This window comes from Solanum lycopersicum, chromosome 9, assembly GCF_036512215.1.
Source record: "Solanum lycopersicum chromosome 9, SLM_r2.1".
Classification (NCBI taxonomy): Eukaryota; Viridiplantae; Streptophyta; class Magnoliopsida; order Solanales; family Solanaceae; genus Solanum; species Solanum lycopersicum.
The window spans coordinates 5,631,458-5,648,322 of record NC_090808.1 but is presented as its reverse complement, the minus strand read 5'-3'; the positions used below and the strand labels follow the sequence as shown (position 1 = coordinate 5,648,322).

The window sequence follows — 16,865 nt, the reverse complement described above, 5'->3', positions numbered from 1 at the left end:
ATATCTTACCCTTTACCACCCTTTTTTTTTCCATCCGGTATTAGGAGCCCACATTGGAGCCTCAACTAAATCTAGATGGCGCGTTGCAGAGCCTACTCGAGGGTGGCGCTTCCAATAGAATTTTCTCCATACACCAGGCTTGAACCCGAGACCTCTGATTAAGGGTGAAACACTTCCACTGGTGTATCACATTGTTTTCATAACAACTCTACTTCATTTTCTACGTTAGTTTTTGTATAGGTTTATCCTTCAAAGTGTTTGATTTGTGACATTACTTGATGACAAAGAGTGATAAAATCTCTAAATACTGAATCCATTAAAATAATATAGTATGATATCATACGAGATATTATGAAATAATACATAATAACTAGGCATAATACATAAATGTGTCATTTAACTTAATTTCATTGTACATTTATGTCCTTCAACATTGGGTATGAACAAGTCGACACTGAAACTTGTATAACCTTGAACAGATAGACACATGAGTCCTACGTGACATAATACACGTAGGACGAAAAATATCATATACAACATGTGCGTTTATTCCTTCAATCGTATATAAAATTAAGTGTCTACTTGTACACACCAAAATTGAAGATCATAAATGTAATCTGAAGACAAGTTAAAGGACATATTTATATATTATGGCTAATAACTAGCCAAACAGTATCATGAATTGCTCTAAATGATGAATTTCAAAAATATGTCAATCAAACAATGTCATATAAATTGAGACAAATATAATAATGTACAAATTTGTTCTTTTAAAACTCTATATATATCAATGAAATAAGGGGGGAAAAATACTATATAGTAAAAGTGTCCATCCCAAAAGGAACCAACCCATAATCTTCCAATTCCAATTCCATTATATATATATACACACACACCAAAATAAACCAACGGTTCACAAATTAGAATTTCTTCTTTATTCTCTCTTTCATAATTTTCTCACAAAAAAATAAATTAATTTAAATTTTTTTTTGAGTTTCTTTCAATTCTCTCTGATTACAAGTCATACCATTTTCTCCGTGAAATGTCAACCGGTGGCACCACCGTCGCCGCCAACTCCGATAGTGTTATCCCCATACCCACCACCACGACCCACCACCGGCGCCGTGTCGCTGACTCCGCCACCATGACAACGACGGACTCTGAGAAATTATCAAACTCCGATTACAATTTCTCCTCCGACGAGGATAATAGCAATAACCCAGAAATTAGCAATTGCGATCTTCATCATTATCACCATCATCATCATCCGTTAATTAAATACTTATTGGTACGGAAAAGGGTACCGGAAAGTATTGTTTTTAGAGTAGAAGAATGGGTTTTAAACGTTTCAACAATTATTCACTATTTGAGATTAAAGAAGAATATGGGTCGTACAGTTTTTGGGTTTCTGATGATTTTATTGATGCTTTCTGTCTTCCTCAAGTTTTCTTTCATGATGATAAATACAAATGTTGAAGATTTAAATGCCAATTTTTTGAGAAGGGAAAATGGTATTTTTGTTCTTCCTACTTTCAGAAATGGTTTGGGTAATCCCCAAAGGATCATTTCTGAAACAGAGTCTTCGTCTTCGGGTTCGGTTTCGGCTTCTGGAGATTTTATCAGAAAACGTCAGATGAAGGAGATACCGGTAAGTGTGGATTTCCATTTTTTTACCTTTTTTTTTTTCAAAACTAATTTTAGAATTGTTGTGACTTGATATTGGAAAAAAAAGTTTAAAAGATTGAATTTTTAATTACCAAAAATTTAGTTTGCTGTTTATAGGTTGAAGAATGAAAAGATGGAAACTTTGTTAATGGAATTTTATGAAAAGATAGAATTTTGATAACTTTGGGAATTTACTTTTTACGTCTCTGTTTACTTTTACTTGTTACGTTTTCGTTAAGAAAACTTTGTAGGTAAATATGAGAGGATGGTGGAATCTCTATTCATTGTTTGACTTGGTAAAAACCAAAGTAGTGGAAGGCAACAGAAAACAGTGTTGAATATTGTGAACCATTTGCCAGTTGGCTATTGGCAAATATTGACTATGATGGTGGCTTTCCATTTATTAGTTTTTTTTTCATTCGGTGTCTAGTAGCCGCATAGAAGTCCGATTATATTTAGATTCACGTCGAAAAGTTTTAAACTTGGGGTAAAATGCCGTCTAATAAAGGAGATTCCGTGCATAGGGACTTGAATCGAGATCTCTCTAGTTAAGCCTTTCCAATTATTAGTTGTGACTATTATGGAGCCTTCTATGTTCTTTTTTCCTTTTTTTTCAAGAAAAAAATTACGGTGGTGTTCGAGTTAACTTATTTGATTTTTTTTACACATGTTTGTCACTTAATCTTAACTTTTAAGTTTCTGTTAAGTTAAATTGTTCGATTCGACGTATAGTTCTGGTCATAGTTTATTGTGCTCCATATGTTGTTCCCTAAATTTACCTGAATGCAGACTTATTGTTGTGTTTTTGTTGACTATGATTAGGCAAATGAACAAAATGAAATGAAAATAGAAGTATCTAACTTGTATATTTGAATTGCTTTGACAGGTACCAGAAATATGGATGAAACCAAATAGTGATAATCATTATCAATGCATTTCTCGGCCTAGGAATCGTATAAGTATGTCGAGATTTTATATTTCTGATTTTATATGGTTTTTATTCGGAAGGTCATTTGTAACGTGTTCTGATATCTGGAGTTCCTTTTCTCCAGGAACTGGTTCATCGACGAATGGCTATATCTTAGTTCATGCGAATGGAGGATTAAACCAAATGAGAACAGGGGTGAGCAAAACTCGTTTATGCCACACTCGTTAAGTTTATTGTATGGATGTGTTTTATTGAATGGCGAAGATGTTATGTTGTTGGTAATTATTTTTAGTGGATTATTTCAGATATGTGATATGGTTGCTATTGCTAAAATAATGAATGCCACTCTGGTGCTTCCTTCTCTTGACCATGAATCGTTTTGGACCGATACTAGGTACTGTGCTTTAGTTCTTGTGATCACTCGACAATGACCCCCATCTTAGCTCCTCTTCATTTCCGTTCTAATAATTTGTCTCTTCTTGCAGTGATTTTAAAGATCTTTTCGAGTGGAGACACTTCATTGAAGTTCTCAAGGATGATATTGAGATTGTTGAGTCGTTGCCACCGGAATATGCAGCTGTGAAACCCCTTCAAAAGGCACCCGTGTCATGGTCAAAGGTTTGTAAACAGAACTACTATGTGCTATAGCTCTAGTTTTTAGTTCTCGTGGCGGAAACTAAAAGTATGATGCTTAATTTGCAGGCTAGTTACTATAGAGGAGAGATACTTACTTTACTAAAGAAGCACAAGGTGATACAATTCACCCACACGGATTCAAGGCTTGCTAACAATGGCTTAGCATCGTCCATTCAAAAGCTTCGCTGTAGAGCTAATTATCAGGCTCTGCGTTATACGAATGAGATAGAGGAGTTTGGAAAGAAGTTGGTTGATAGACTTAGAGATATTGGTGAACCATTTATCGCTCTCCATTTAAGGTAATCTATCTAAACACTTTTGTGTTTCTTCTTCTATTCTTTAACCAATTGATCTATGAGTAACTTGGTATATTGCTCAATTGTACAGATACGAGAAAGACATGCTAGCGTTTACTGGCTGCAGCAACAATTTGACTATTGAAGAGGCTGAAGAACTTCGTACGATGAGGTATGAAGTGAAACATTGGAAGGAGAAAGAGATAGACAGCAAGGAAAAGCGACTCCAGGGAGGCTGCCCCATGTCCCCTAGGGAGGCTGCTTTATTTCTCAAAGCGATGGGATATCTGTCCACGACCAGAATATACATTGTTGCAGGGGAAATTTATGGCAACAACAGCATGGATGAATTCCGTTCTCATTACCCGAATGTGTACTCTCACTCAACCCTTGCAACAAATGAAGAACTTGAGGCTTTCAAGAATTATCAAAACCGTCTTGCTGCAGTAGACTACATGGTAGCCCTTGAAAGCGATGTTTTTGCTTACACTTACGATGGCAATATGGCGAAGGCCGTGCAAGGTCATAGACGATTTGAAGGATTTCGGAAGACCATTAACCCGGACAGGTATGTTTTTATCATCGTCAATGCTTTACATCTTCCCTTTTCATCACTTGAATCAAAACCAACAATAATACTGATACATTTTCTTCATTTTTTCAGGTTCAACTTTGTAAGATTGATCGACTCGTTAGATAAAGGTGAAATCTCTTGGGAAGAGTTTGCTTCAAAAGTTAAGGCCTTACAATCCAACAGATTAGGAGCACCTTACCTAAGACAAGCCGGTGAATCACCACGATTAGAGGAGAACTTTTACGCAAATCCTTTACCAGGTTGCTTGTGTAATCGATCACACGAAGAAGCCAGTAAACAACTCAACAAGAGACCAAGACTGAGGGTTGCTTCACAAAGATAGGTACTTTCAATGATCATAATGTGGTAGATTAGTTCAATATCAATATACATGTTCTACAAATGGCCTATAAGGGGTTGCCAGAAGTCGGGTTTTTCATCGCCCTTCACACTGCGCAGCGAGCAGAAAGAAAGAGAGATTGTTGTAAGAAGCAAAGCAGTACTTGGAAGCAGAGATATGATGGTTTATAAGATGGACAAAAGAAAGCATATACACAAACCAGAGAGATGTACTCAAAAATCATTCTTTAGGGTGGAATATAAAAATTCATTTATTTTTTTTATTTTTTTTTTCTGAGTTAGTTTTATGATTTAGGTTCAACAAGGATTGATCATATATGTATTACCAATTCATGAAAAAGATATACAGATCTTTACACAGATGCAGAATTACTCTTATTTGTCATCTTTTATTAGACAAAGGTTCGTGTTTGCCTTTCATTTTTAGCTTTAAAAACTATCGTAACGTGTGAATTAGACGCATGTCAAGTGTTCAAATCCTAGTATTTGAAGTAGAGAATGGTAACAAGACGAGTCTAGTATTCATCGAGTTTTTACGTGTGTAACTGATTCAATAGATTTCTCGATTATTAAAAAAAAGGTACTTTATAGCACTTTGTCATTCAGTTTGAATTGCTTTGTAATATACTAGGAAAAATGACCTGATATACTCTTTATATTTCTTGTTACAATAAAAATGATTCACATATACCTTTTTTGATTAACTAATTTGTAAATATTTATTTTTAATTATTTTAAAAACATGTCATATAGGAATATAATTTATGCTTCTTTAAAAAAAAAAGGTCTTGCAATACCTTAGTAACTGCTCCACTAGACCACTACCATTTTTTTTTATTTTTTTTCTAGACCACTACCATTAGCATTCAAAGAGAGGTGATAACTTGTATGTAAAAACTCTTTAATTAATGGGTGGTTATTATTATTTTTTTTATTGCACTCATTTTTTTTTTAAGAAAAATATATTATATGTGTATATTCTTCATGTCAAAGCTCTAGCTAAGAATCATGAATTGTGGTCCTACCTGTTTTTGCATAGTATAAGCTAAGCACCTTGACAATAAAGTTGTTACTACTTTATTCAATTCCAAGCTATCTAGGGCAAACTATTTAATAGGATTCACTAGGGGTGTTCGTGATTTAATTTAAATCGGTTATTAGTTAAAAGTAAAATCAAATCAATCTAATTAATTTTTAAAATTTTTAAAATCAAATCAAATCGAATAAAAGAAAAATAATTGTTGCTTTAGTTATTGTCGATTTGGTTCGATTTTGTTCAGTTTTTCTAATTTTTTCGATTTGAAAGTAATAAGTTTTTTTTGAGGACGTATGTATGTCCATAGACACAATTACCTAGTACATGAACAATGCACAGAAAAGTTACTGTAGGTCCAATTAAGCAATACTAAAGTTATCATTATATGAACGTGGCTCAATTAAGAGAATGTGATTATCTTATGTGACATAGGGTAGGTAAAGACTAAATCAGTGGATTTTGATGAACTTGGACTTAGAATTGTAAAATTGTAATAGTTTGACTAAAGTTAAGTATTGACTTGAGAAAATGGTAAAATTAAAGACTTAAGTTAATTAAAATTTAACAAAATATTTATGTTTTATTTATGAATAATATGTAAATAATCATAAAAATTATATATCTAATTTATTAATTCGGGTTGGTTGTTTTTGCAATTTTTTTTTTTGTACAATCAAAATGAAATCAAATAGTATCAATTTTCAAAATTTAAAACCAAACTTAATCAAATCAAATCAAATATCAATTTTTTAATTGATTTGATTTGAATTATGGTTAGATATGATTTTTAAACCATGACCATTAAAGACCCTTGGATTCACATTGGAGATGCAAAATTAGGAGGGGTCATACTTTCTTGGCCATTTATAACATAAATAGAGGAAAATAAAATTTTCACATCTTTTACACGTAGAAATGAATTTCTTTATAAACAAAACGTGAAATTAAAAGAAAGTGTAATTGATACAAAATTAATTCTCCATTAATCTATAGTGTATCGGCTTGATATAAAGATTCGATACGGATAAGTTTTTCCTATTATGAACTAAGTTGAGGAATTCAGATAATGTTTCTACTATGTAGAAACTAGTAACAAAGGATATTAATGATACGATTGTGTCGATTATTTATATCATTTTAATTTTTTAGTTATTTATTTTGTACGATTAAAATAAAAAAAAATCAAGTCACTCCATTATCTTAGTTTCTCTTCTATATTGGTGTGATTTAGTTAATTTGTGATATTATTTGGCAATGTCATGTCGAATTATGTTATACTTTGACAAAAACTCTCAAGATGTTTTTATGATTTAAATGAATTAGAGAACATTAATAGAAATTCGATTCATTCCCTAGTCCCTACTGTAAAAATTAAGCAAAAAAACAAATTTAAATCAATGAAATAAATTAATCAAGATGAAATTTAAGAATTAAGTCAACTAAGATTAAGTATTCAATAATTGAAATTTAAATTATATGAGAAGAAAGATATTTAATACCTTGTAGCTTGCTATTAAAGATAATTGAAATACTAAGCTTACCATTCAAGATACCATAAATAATTTAATTTCAATAGGAGCAGCATAATAGGTACAATTTGATTTATTTTTTTTTTATGAAATTCAATACCTATCTAATAATTCAGTATAATTATAAGTTCATATAAAAACTACCGGTTTTATTTTAGAAAACCTAATTATTGATTTGGTTCGATACAAATTGATTATTTAAATTGATCATTAACACCCTTAACTGGCATATCGCCCTACTTAGTTGAAGAGGCCTAACCTGTAACTATAAGTGATAATTTGAGACGGATTTAAAATTTTAAGTCGATCAATTATATTATCAAAAGTAGTATTGTCTCCATAATTTCCATGTGACAAATCATTGACAACTGAATTAGCGAACAATCTTTAATACGTACTAAATAAGAAGAGCAATAAATTGAAATGTCAAATGAAAATTGCTTCTAAAAATTGTATCTTCGTAAAAAAACTACTTTTTATAGAATAAATTTAGTTTGATCATTGATGGAAAATGTACCAGAAAAGCATGAACATAAATAGGAAGGCTAGATCTCGAGTTCGAGTTTAGGGTATTGAGAAAATCATATTAGAACCGTTAAAGAGATTGTGCGAAATTCAAATTTTGTCTGGCTTTAATGTAAGTTTCAAACACTCGTGACGGAGATGTGAAACTAAATAAAGGGTTTAAAATCTGAAAAAGTAAATAAACAAACTAATTAAATATATATATATAAAAATAATAATTTTAATTATATATAAATAGTAATAGGATTCGTTTTAGCAAGGCCAAGGATTAAGAAAGTTTACCTGAGAACATGTGAAACTATAAATATGGGCCATGTGAGATAATTTAATGCTGAGAGAAATATCACGCCACAATGAAATGTAATTAGGCAAAGATTTGTCCATATACCATCATATTTCCACTTTTGTGCTATAATCATCCATTACGGATTCAGAATTTTCATTAAAAGGGTTCGAAAAATAAAAATATAGTTCACGAGATTTGAAATATCAAGATGAATTTCGTATACCCTTAAATCACTGAATCAACAGGTGAGACTTAAAAGGGCAAAATGTACGCAGAGCTTACCTCTATCTCTTAGAAAGATAGAGATGTTGTTCCTGATGAATCTTTAGCTTAAAAAAACAGCGCATTGTACACAACATGCAAAAGAAAGAACAACAACTATGAAATAATGCAATAACCGAAAGCACAAAAAATTGCAGGTGATAACCAAAATAGAAGAACAAGAAAAACTACCAGCTGATTCAACAATCATTTGACATTTTTTGACAGCAAAAAATGATAATATGAGCTGAGGAGCCACAAAATGATATAATAGTGAAAAGTGAAAACTGCCTACTCATTACAACAGTGAAGAATCTATATAACATCCTTTAACCATGAGATGCACAATCAAATTAACTGATTTTGAGTTACAAATGGGACTGGTTTACAAAGATCATGCACTTACAAAAACACTATGGATCTTTCCTCAAGAACCTATAATTTGTCGGATTAATTACAACGAAATCTACGTTTAAGTAGTAACTTCTGCAGAAAACAAGGTCCTGAGAATTGGCATTATGGCACTACTACCACATCGATGGTACATAAACCTGCTCTTTGAGATTCTGTGTGGCGCTTTCAGTAGGAAAACCTCTAACAGCACCTATTGTCCACTGGGATATTATGCCTGCTGCAATAGCAAAGCGAAGCTGTCTCTCTAGAACATCTTGATCGTGGTACATCTCTGGTTGTGTTGTCAACTTTCTCATTATTCCAGCGACAACAGCATCACCAGAACCAGTTCTATCACAAGTAAACGGTGTTATGAGCACATCTTCTGTACCAACAACCACCCCATCAAAAGAAGGGGAATAGTAATGAATCCTAAGTGTCCCATCTGTAACAAACAGAAGTTTCAGTCCGTCGTGCCACAAGGGAGCAATTTCCTCAGGAGTATAGTGATAATAATTTCTTCTTTGTTTGGTTTGTTCGTAATTCTCCGCAAAGTATTGAGGTCTATAATTCCTTTTCCTCTCGTAATGCTCTTCGTCAAGAAGAAATTCAAGCTCTTGCCTCGAAACCTCAATGATGTTAGCTTGCTGCCAGGCTTCCTTGATCAAATCCCTTGTTTCGTCACGTGATCTCCACAGAGGCAATGGCAGATTTAAGTCAAAAAATACAAGACCACCAAACTTCTTTGACAATGTAATTGCTTTAAAAAGAGTTGAACGCATAGATGAAGATGTCAAGACTTCAGAATTAAAGTGGAACATCCTAGCCTGCAAAACAGAAAGCAAAAGCATCCACGAAATTTGTTAATAATAGTTTCCCATCATCACCCTGACACAATTATTGAAGCAAGTAAATTCCGGAAAGGATAAAACTGATAGAAGATATATTCTTCTCCATAGTGGAGGTTCAAGCACTGTATGAAAAATATCCATCATGAATTTAACATCTTACTTCTGGTTCATACCAATCGAAAAAAACAATTTCCCTACCAAACAAGAGAATGAGAACTGATGATATATTGAATCATTTTTCAGCTTTCACGGTTTAAGGATCAACCAGTCTCAAGCTAAAAGACCGACAGTTTCAGGAAGATGAGTAACTAGTCAAGCATGAAACGACAAAGCAATTTGCTGCTCCAAATGATAACTAGTTGTCAGGACACTAGATTTTTTTAATGATAGGTAACTACACTTCCACTACCTCGCAACTAAAAGGAGTATATACGATTAGCACAAGTCAAACTCAAATAAATAAATTGACGAGAACTATGCATCTTTCGTCAATTGGTTTTACGAAACAAATGTGTCATTGCAAAGAAATGTCATCAGAGTGAAGAGATCAAGCAAACTTCAGAGCTGGAGAGAGCAATAAAACTGTTAACGACAGCACAATAGTGTCTACTGATAAATAGTGAGCTTCTCCAGCAGTCTGACTTCAATATACCTACTAATAAGCATTTATGGGGAATATTAGTGTTACTCTCTACATTCCTATGTGCGATGATGGAGATGGTAAAATAAGACTAGAAACCAAAAACAAGACGAAATAGTAGGTATAAAGTAGAGTACTTGGAATCAGCGGAATTCCAAAACTAACAACTACGAAATGAACTGGTTTCACAACGGGAGAACAAGATAAGAGCAACGACCCCAGCGGGTCAGACGATATCTTAAGAAAAGCAGCCATGGGGTTCTTTCATAAGCCATTTTGCGCAACATAGTTTAATACCAATCACATAGCAAATTAGATTCATGCATCCTCTATTAACATTTAAAGCCAAACATCACTACACAAATAGAAACAACAACATGCTTAATCTATCCATAAATAAAAATATATCTTTACTTTTAATAACAACACTTCCACATACCTCTTTCAGAACATCAAGATTCAATTCGGAGCTAAGCAGTGAATCCTCAGCAGAGTCTTGAACTTTCTCCACCCTCATTTTCCCATCTTTAAACTTAATTTCCATATAACTACATCCAGTCCTCATACTATCACTAAATTTGACAGCCCTTGTTTGCACTTTCTCTTTATTCATTAACAAAACCATTTCTTGTCCTAACTCATCACTCCCAACTTTCCCCATAAATGCAGCTCTACCACCAAGCCTAACATGAGATATAGCAACATTAGATGGAGGTCCACCAGGAGCTCTAACAAACTCAGGTGGATTCCACTGCAACATTTTCCACTCTGAATACTTATCTTTATCCATTTGCTCGGGTGATACTCTCACTGTTGGCACAAACTCCTTCTGCGCTGCACCAAAACAACAGACCAAAGGTGGGTTTGGGTATGGAAAATCAACCCCATCATCATAATCATCAATTTCTTCCATTTGGGTGTTGGATTCTGCAATGTTGATATCAAAGTTTGAATCTTTTGGGGTTCTTGATTTTTTTGAAGTTGTGGGGGTGGATGATTTTTTACGGCCACGGCGAGAGGGGGTAGGGGGTTCTTGGGTAGTGGTGGGGTGGTCATTGGTGGTGGACTTGGGTGGATTTGTTCTGTAAGGAAATTTGGAGGAGGAGAAGAAAATGGTGGGGTTTAGTGAATTGTGAGAATGATGATGAGGAAGAGATTGAGGAAGAAAATGTATTGTTGCCATGGTGTTTTTGCTATGTGCTAGGGTTTATCCATATCTTTTTCATGCCATTGTTGAAGAGAATTTGAGGTTTTGACTTCCATTCGGGTTTGGATAACTTGACCCGGTTGTTTTGACTGGTAGTGACAGTCGGGTCGGGGTTCTTACATTTTATTTTGGGCCTACTTGAAGTATTAGAACAACTTTCATGTTTAGCAAATATTAAAAAGATTAATCACGGAAATTTCACCTTTTAATTTACTTATTATCATTATCCCCTATAAGTTTTACAAATTTCCAAAATCTTTTATATTTGCGCATCACCTTAATATATCTCGGGCATCAAATTAATGTATCTCGTGCATCACATTAGTGTATCTCGCGCATGACATTAGTGTATCATGTATAAAATGTACCTCGTGAATCAGATTAGTGTATTTCATGCATCAAAGTAGTGTATCATGTATAAAATGTACCTCATGCATTAAATTAGTGAATCTCACGCATCAAAGTAGTGTATCATATATAAAATGTACATCAGATTAGTGTATCATGTATAAAATATAATGTATCTTACTTAACGATTAATATATCTCAAGCATTAGATTAATGTATCAACACTTATATTATTTTATCCGTTCGGAGGAATTTTTATAATTATAAAATTTTAAGGGACATATTGATTGTAATTTTACCTTAAAAGTATGTGATTTCTATAATTTGCCAATATAAATTAAGTAAGCAGTTGGAGGAAATCAAGGCGTATCCACTTTGTCAATCATATTTGTGTAAAAATCAGATTTGTATAAAATTGTTAGCAACTTCTCATTTGTATACATCGTTGGCAGCCTCTCATTTGTATAAATCGATGACAACCTTTCCATTCAATTTTATGTGTTCGTATATCTACATAAAATTTGTATTTGTATACAAATGAATCGAAATAAAACATTTGTATATCAAATCTCTCTCTCTCTCTCTCTCTCTCTCTCTCTCTCTCTCTCTCACTTTATGCAAACACAAATTATACATTGTATTATGTATATTTGTGTTTTGCATAAAGAGAGAAAGAGAGAAAGGCAAAGAGGACCGAGCAGGGGGGAGATTTGTATCATATAATTATAAGTGTATAGGACAAAGATATACATATTTACATGTGTATATACAATTTTCTCTCGCTTTATACAAACCAATTTATACATTTGTGTTTGTATATATTGAGAGAGGCGACGGAGAGATTAGCGAGCGAGAGGGAGAGTGGCGAGCGAGAATTTAGGGTGAGAGGCGAATGATAACAGTTTGCTATGGGTTATAATTAAATCAAGCTATGGTTATGACATTTAATTTGAATTAATAGATTGCTATTATATATAATTTTCTCAATGTATTTTAAGAAATCACCTAAATACACAGTATATTTTATCGTATCCTCTAAAATTTCCAACCATTTGAAAAAACTACAGAAACTCCTACTTTGTGCAATTTGCGGATACATTACTTTACGTGATATATCGATCAGATATATCACTTTACGCGATGTATAGGTCAGATAAATCACTATGTCCGATATATCGAAACGTAATACATCACTTTACATTATGTGTAGATCGACTATATCACTTTACGCGATAAATCAATAGGATACAGCACTATATATATGTGATGTATCGTGACAATATAATTTACATGATACACACCACTCTACGTGATGTATCGAAACATATGAGATGTATCAGGATGACTCATGTTTGAAAAAGAAATGTTACTTAAATTGGACAAAAAATAATAATTTCTGACTGTATTGTAAAATAGGTTTCAATAAATAAATAATATTTTATTATGACGTCCAATGTCACCATCATTAACAAATTACAATAATTTTAATTATATAATTTAATGTATAATGTCCGGTCAAATTACTTCATATGAATTTTAAAAAAATGTATGTAGTTCTAAATTAAATCATGTAACACTCTTACAATTTAAGAACTAATAATGTGATGAATTTTGATTTATCTCAAATAAAGATATTTGAGAAAAGTCTTTGATATATAAAATCTAACAACCAATTTACCAGTCAAAGGTCAATTAATTTCGTATTAGGATCAAGATAATATAATTAATTGTAAATGTACAATATTTACTTAATAAGACCCCTCAAATTTATAGTTTTTTTAATTTATTCAATATATTTCAAATTTATGATTCATGACATGTTCAATTTTTTTCTTATATAAAGGCTTGTGATTTGCCTCTAATGTATCTCACCTCATTCTTCACAATTTCTTCCATACTTCTAATCTATAAGATTTTGTTTGTTTATTTTGATTTTTAATCAAATTCGTAAACTCTTAATTCACCTCCGATGCTTACATATAATTATTGTTTTTCAATTGGTAACTTGAAATCTTCTATGCTTGAGGATGTTACCAACAATAATGGCATGTCAATCACCAAAAGGACACCTTTTTCACTTAGGTATACAACTTAAATTTTAATTTTTTGTTATTTTGAAACATATATATATATATATATATATATATATTCAACTATCGCTAATATTTTCACTCTAACATATTTCATGGATTCTAGCGCAGAGAAGAAATCAAAGGGTTGGAAAGAATCTTTCGAGAAAAAGGATGGGATAGATGAGAAGAAAAGAAGGCCAAGAAAAACATCTAAGTCTATAAGATTATGAACGATTATTTGACTTAGAAATTGTCTAGACATGGTTAAAATCACATACTTTTGCGAGGAAAAGAAGATAAATGAATTATTTAACGAAGGATGCAGATGAAAAATCTAATTATTTTGAATCAATTTTATTTTTTTTCATTAGTAGTAGAGGTTTTCATTATGCATTGTATGAAATGGATATGTAATATGGTATGTTCACCATTTTAAAATTTTTAACTATTTGTTGTATGAAACTGAGGCATACAAAATGGTCTTTTTTAATACAAACTGATATGCATAGCATTTTTTTTGTACCAGTTATATACACAAGTGATGTACATGTTTCAAAGAAATCGATCTTGAATTTAATCCAATTTCAAAAGTTAGTTCAAGAGGTAAGAATTATCTAATCGCTAACTTTGAATTTAGTAATCCAACATGTTTATAATATTGATGCAATTTTGATCCACCCTACTGAACATAACATTCCATACACTAAATTGTGGATAAAACCATACAGTAGAAAGAAAAAAAAATTGACAAGGGAAACCCATAGCTCCGCTACCTTTTGGGTGCGGACAGGGTAAAACTCCACTCCTATGGAATAGCTCGTAAATCACATAAGAGAGGTAACATACACTAGGCAAGTCTGGTGCAACGAGATCGACTTAGAAGGCAAACCCCTTGCTTTCGCTGGCAAAGAGTTTTGAACTTGAAATCTCTGGAAGTCCTAAACTCAAACAACTGGACCACTCCAAAGGGTAAAATACAGTAGAAATTTGATAACATCAAAATCAATAGACCTTGAAAATATTATGAACTACCAACACTTGTGTCTACCAATCTGAAGCTGTATTTTAATGACCATACTGAGCAATTAGTACACTTTGAATAGTAAATCATTAAATTACAGCTACACAACATAACAAGAACAAAAAGCACAAAACTTAACAAAGATGATTTTTACATAACCAACAAAACTAAATTCCCACTTCAATCAAGTTTTACCTAATTCTTAACCTTACCATCTTCCATAGCTTTATCTACAACTACTATGAACTTTTTATACTCGTCGAATTCCTTCTTATGAAGTTCCATTACTGCAGGATGATCCTCTGGTGCCACTGGCCTTCTACTCCCTAACACAGTCCACACAATCACAACAACTAATGCCCCTAATGCTCCACATCCCGTACCGAAAAGCAATGCACCAAGAATCCTCAAAGCACAATCACTTCTGCTATGAACTTTCATCTCTTCTTTTTTCTCAACAAATGCTTGTGGATCTAATGGTTCTGAGTGCATCCAATGAGGTGCAGTCCTTGTGTTAAAGCTCAATGAATAGATATTGCATTTCTGAGTGGAATTCCCACTTGAAGAACTTAACCCCACAAACAATTCATCCTCTTTCCACATTTGTGACATATCAATAGGGCAAGAAAGTAATGTATCAACTGGCTTTATGTCACCTAATTTGCTCAACCTGATTTCTAATCTCTTTGAACTTGCTTCATAATCAATCCAAGATTGCATCTTTTCACCACTATTCATTAGCCCCAATTTAACAGAACTAACATTACTCACTTTCACAGATATAAAGCTGCTTAAATCAACACCAACATGGTTATCATTCACATCACCATATTTCTCATCCATAAATGTATCAAATTCTACAGCAAGAAACTTCATTTTTCTATTACCCAATAGCCCAAATGAGCCACCATCAAACACATCAAAAGGATATCCAATAGGTACCATCACAAAAGCAAATCCATCCCCATTTTCTCTTGACAATGAAAACACAAAATGCAATGAAAAAGACACCATTTTTCTTGGATTTCCATCAATTAGCTTAAAGGGTTTCTTGTTCAAGATTCTTCCAGCACTAAAACCCATTGAACCACTCATTTGTATACCACCATTAACAACCTTAGCATCACCATAAAGTGCAATCTGAGACTCAAAGTTTGAATCTTTACCAAAATCTCCAAAACCAAATGACATTTTCTCCTCAGATTGGATAGTTCTGAAGTAAAAACAGAAGATAAACAACACCATAAGATACCTGGAAGCTGACAAAGTACCCATTCTTGATCTTGGCTCAACTTTAGCTATAGAAAGCTGTAAACTTTGTACTCTTTTTTCAACTGGGACTTATCAAGATTTCTTCTTAAATGAACCCATGTATAGAATTTCAAGAAAGATTAAATTTTTATATGATTTTGAGGTATTTTATCTCAAAGAATTTCTAGGGTTTGTGATGAGTATTGAGAAAGGAGTAGAGGGGAATTGCTTGGGGAAATGGGTAACAGAGGTTGGTGAGTGATGGGGGGGGTGGGGGGTGATGGGGAGTGGTGGATTTGGCTTTGAAGGTTGTGAAAATTGAATAAGATTTTACTCTTTTCTGCAACTAGACTGATACACTTCTCTTCAATTGGTTGCTTATTTGAGGGAATATAAAATGAGATTCTTTATGATAATAGTCCTCCTTTTTTATCATATTGTCATATCTAGTCCTCCTATATTGTAAAATTTTACTTTATTAATCACTATACAATACAATAACAGAACATATTCGGTATAATCTCATAAGTAGATTTCAAAAAAAGTAAAATACACTATAAGAAAATTTGTCGTTAAAATGCTTCTAGTTAAATTATTTTTCTTATAATTCGTAGCTAAATGAAATTAGTACGAAAGTTATGTTGTTCAACTATGAAATTTCTTTCTTATTTTTCTAGTATTTTTTTCTTTTTACGATAAGATTATATATATTATAGCTAGGGAATTACATGGTTTTCTAGTAATTTTTCTCATTTATTTAGTAATTGTATATGCAAACCTAACCTTATTTATTTTTATATATCCAAAAATTCTTTTATTTAATAATGTGCAATTGTTTGCCCCTTATGTAATTAATGGAAGAATTGGATGAATTAGTTATTTAAGCGTTATCAATTGTTTGTTTGGATTTCATTCTGCAATTGGAAGATCAATTTAGGATATTACGGTGCGATCGAATATAGAGCACTCTGTTTTCATAAAATTTA

At 32.6% G+C, this 16,865-nt stretch overlaps 3 protein-coding genes and 1 long non-coding RNA gene across 4 annotated transcripts; 2 read left to right on the top strand and 2 right to left on the bottom strand.

Annotated features, from left to right (window-relative positions):
- Positions 1 to 811: 811 nt before the first annotated feature.
- Positions 812 to 4,819, top strand: LOC101259661 (O-fucosyltransferase 19-like). Its single transcript, XM_004246313.5, has 8 exons — positions 812 to 1,648; positions 2,552 to 2,624; positions 2,718 to 2,788; positions 2,899 to 2,987; positions 3,079 to 3,211; positions 3,296 to 3,528; positions 3,617 to 4,093; positions 4,190 to 4,819. Exons 1-8 carry the CDS (start codon positions 1,043 to 1,045, stop codon positions 4,440 to 4,442), a joined length of 1,935 nt encoding a protein of 644 aa, XP_004246361.1. The 5' UTR covers positions 812 to 1,042; the 3' UTR covers positions 4,443 to 4,819.
- A 3,545-nt stretch (positions 4,820 to 8,364) lies between these two features.
- LOC101259968 (fructokinase-like 1, chloroplastic) lies at positions 8,365 to 11,221 on the bottom strand. The gene is made up of 2 exons (XM_004246314.5): positions 10,420 to 11,221; positions 8,365 to 9,316 (listed from the first exon to the last, which is right to left on the bottom strand). Exons 1-2 carry the CDS (start codon positions 11,161 to 11,163, stop codon positions 8,624 to 8,626), a joined length of 1,437 nt encoding a protein of 478 aa, XP_004246362.1. The 5' UTR covers positions 11,164 to 11,221; the 3' UTR covers positions 8,365 to 8,623.
- A 2,179-nt stretch (positions 11,222 to 13,400) lies between these two features.
- Positions 13,401 to 14,133, top strand: LOC138338102 (uncharacterized). The gene is made up of 2 exons (XR_011211418.1): positions 13,401 to 13,617; positions 13,732 to 14,133. It is a non-coding gene; the product is annotated as an uncharacterized lncRNA (long non-coding RNA).
- A 512-nt stretch (positions 14,134 to 14,645) lies between these two features.
- LOC101260258 (lectin-like protein At3g16530) lies at positions 14,646 to 16,301 on the bottom strand. Its single transcript, XM_004246315.5, has one exon. It carries the CDS (start codon positions 15,901 to 15,903, stop codon positions 14,824 to 14,826), a length of 1,080 nt encoding a protein of 359 aa, XP_004246363.1. The 5' UTR covers positions 15,904 to 16,301; the 3' UTR covers positions 14,646 to 14,823.
- Positions 16,302 to 16,865: the final 564 nt, after the last annotated feature.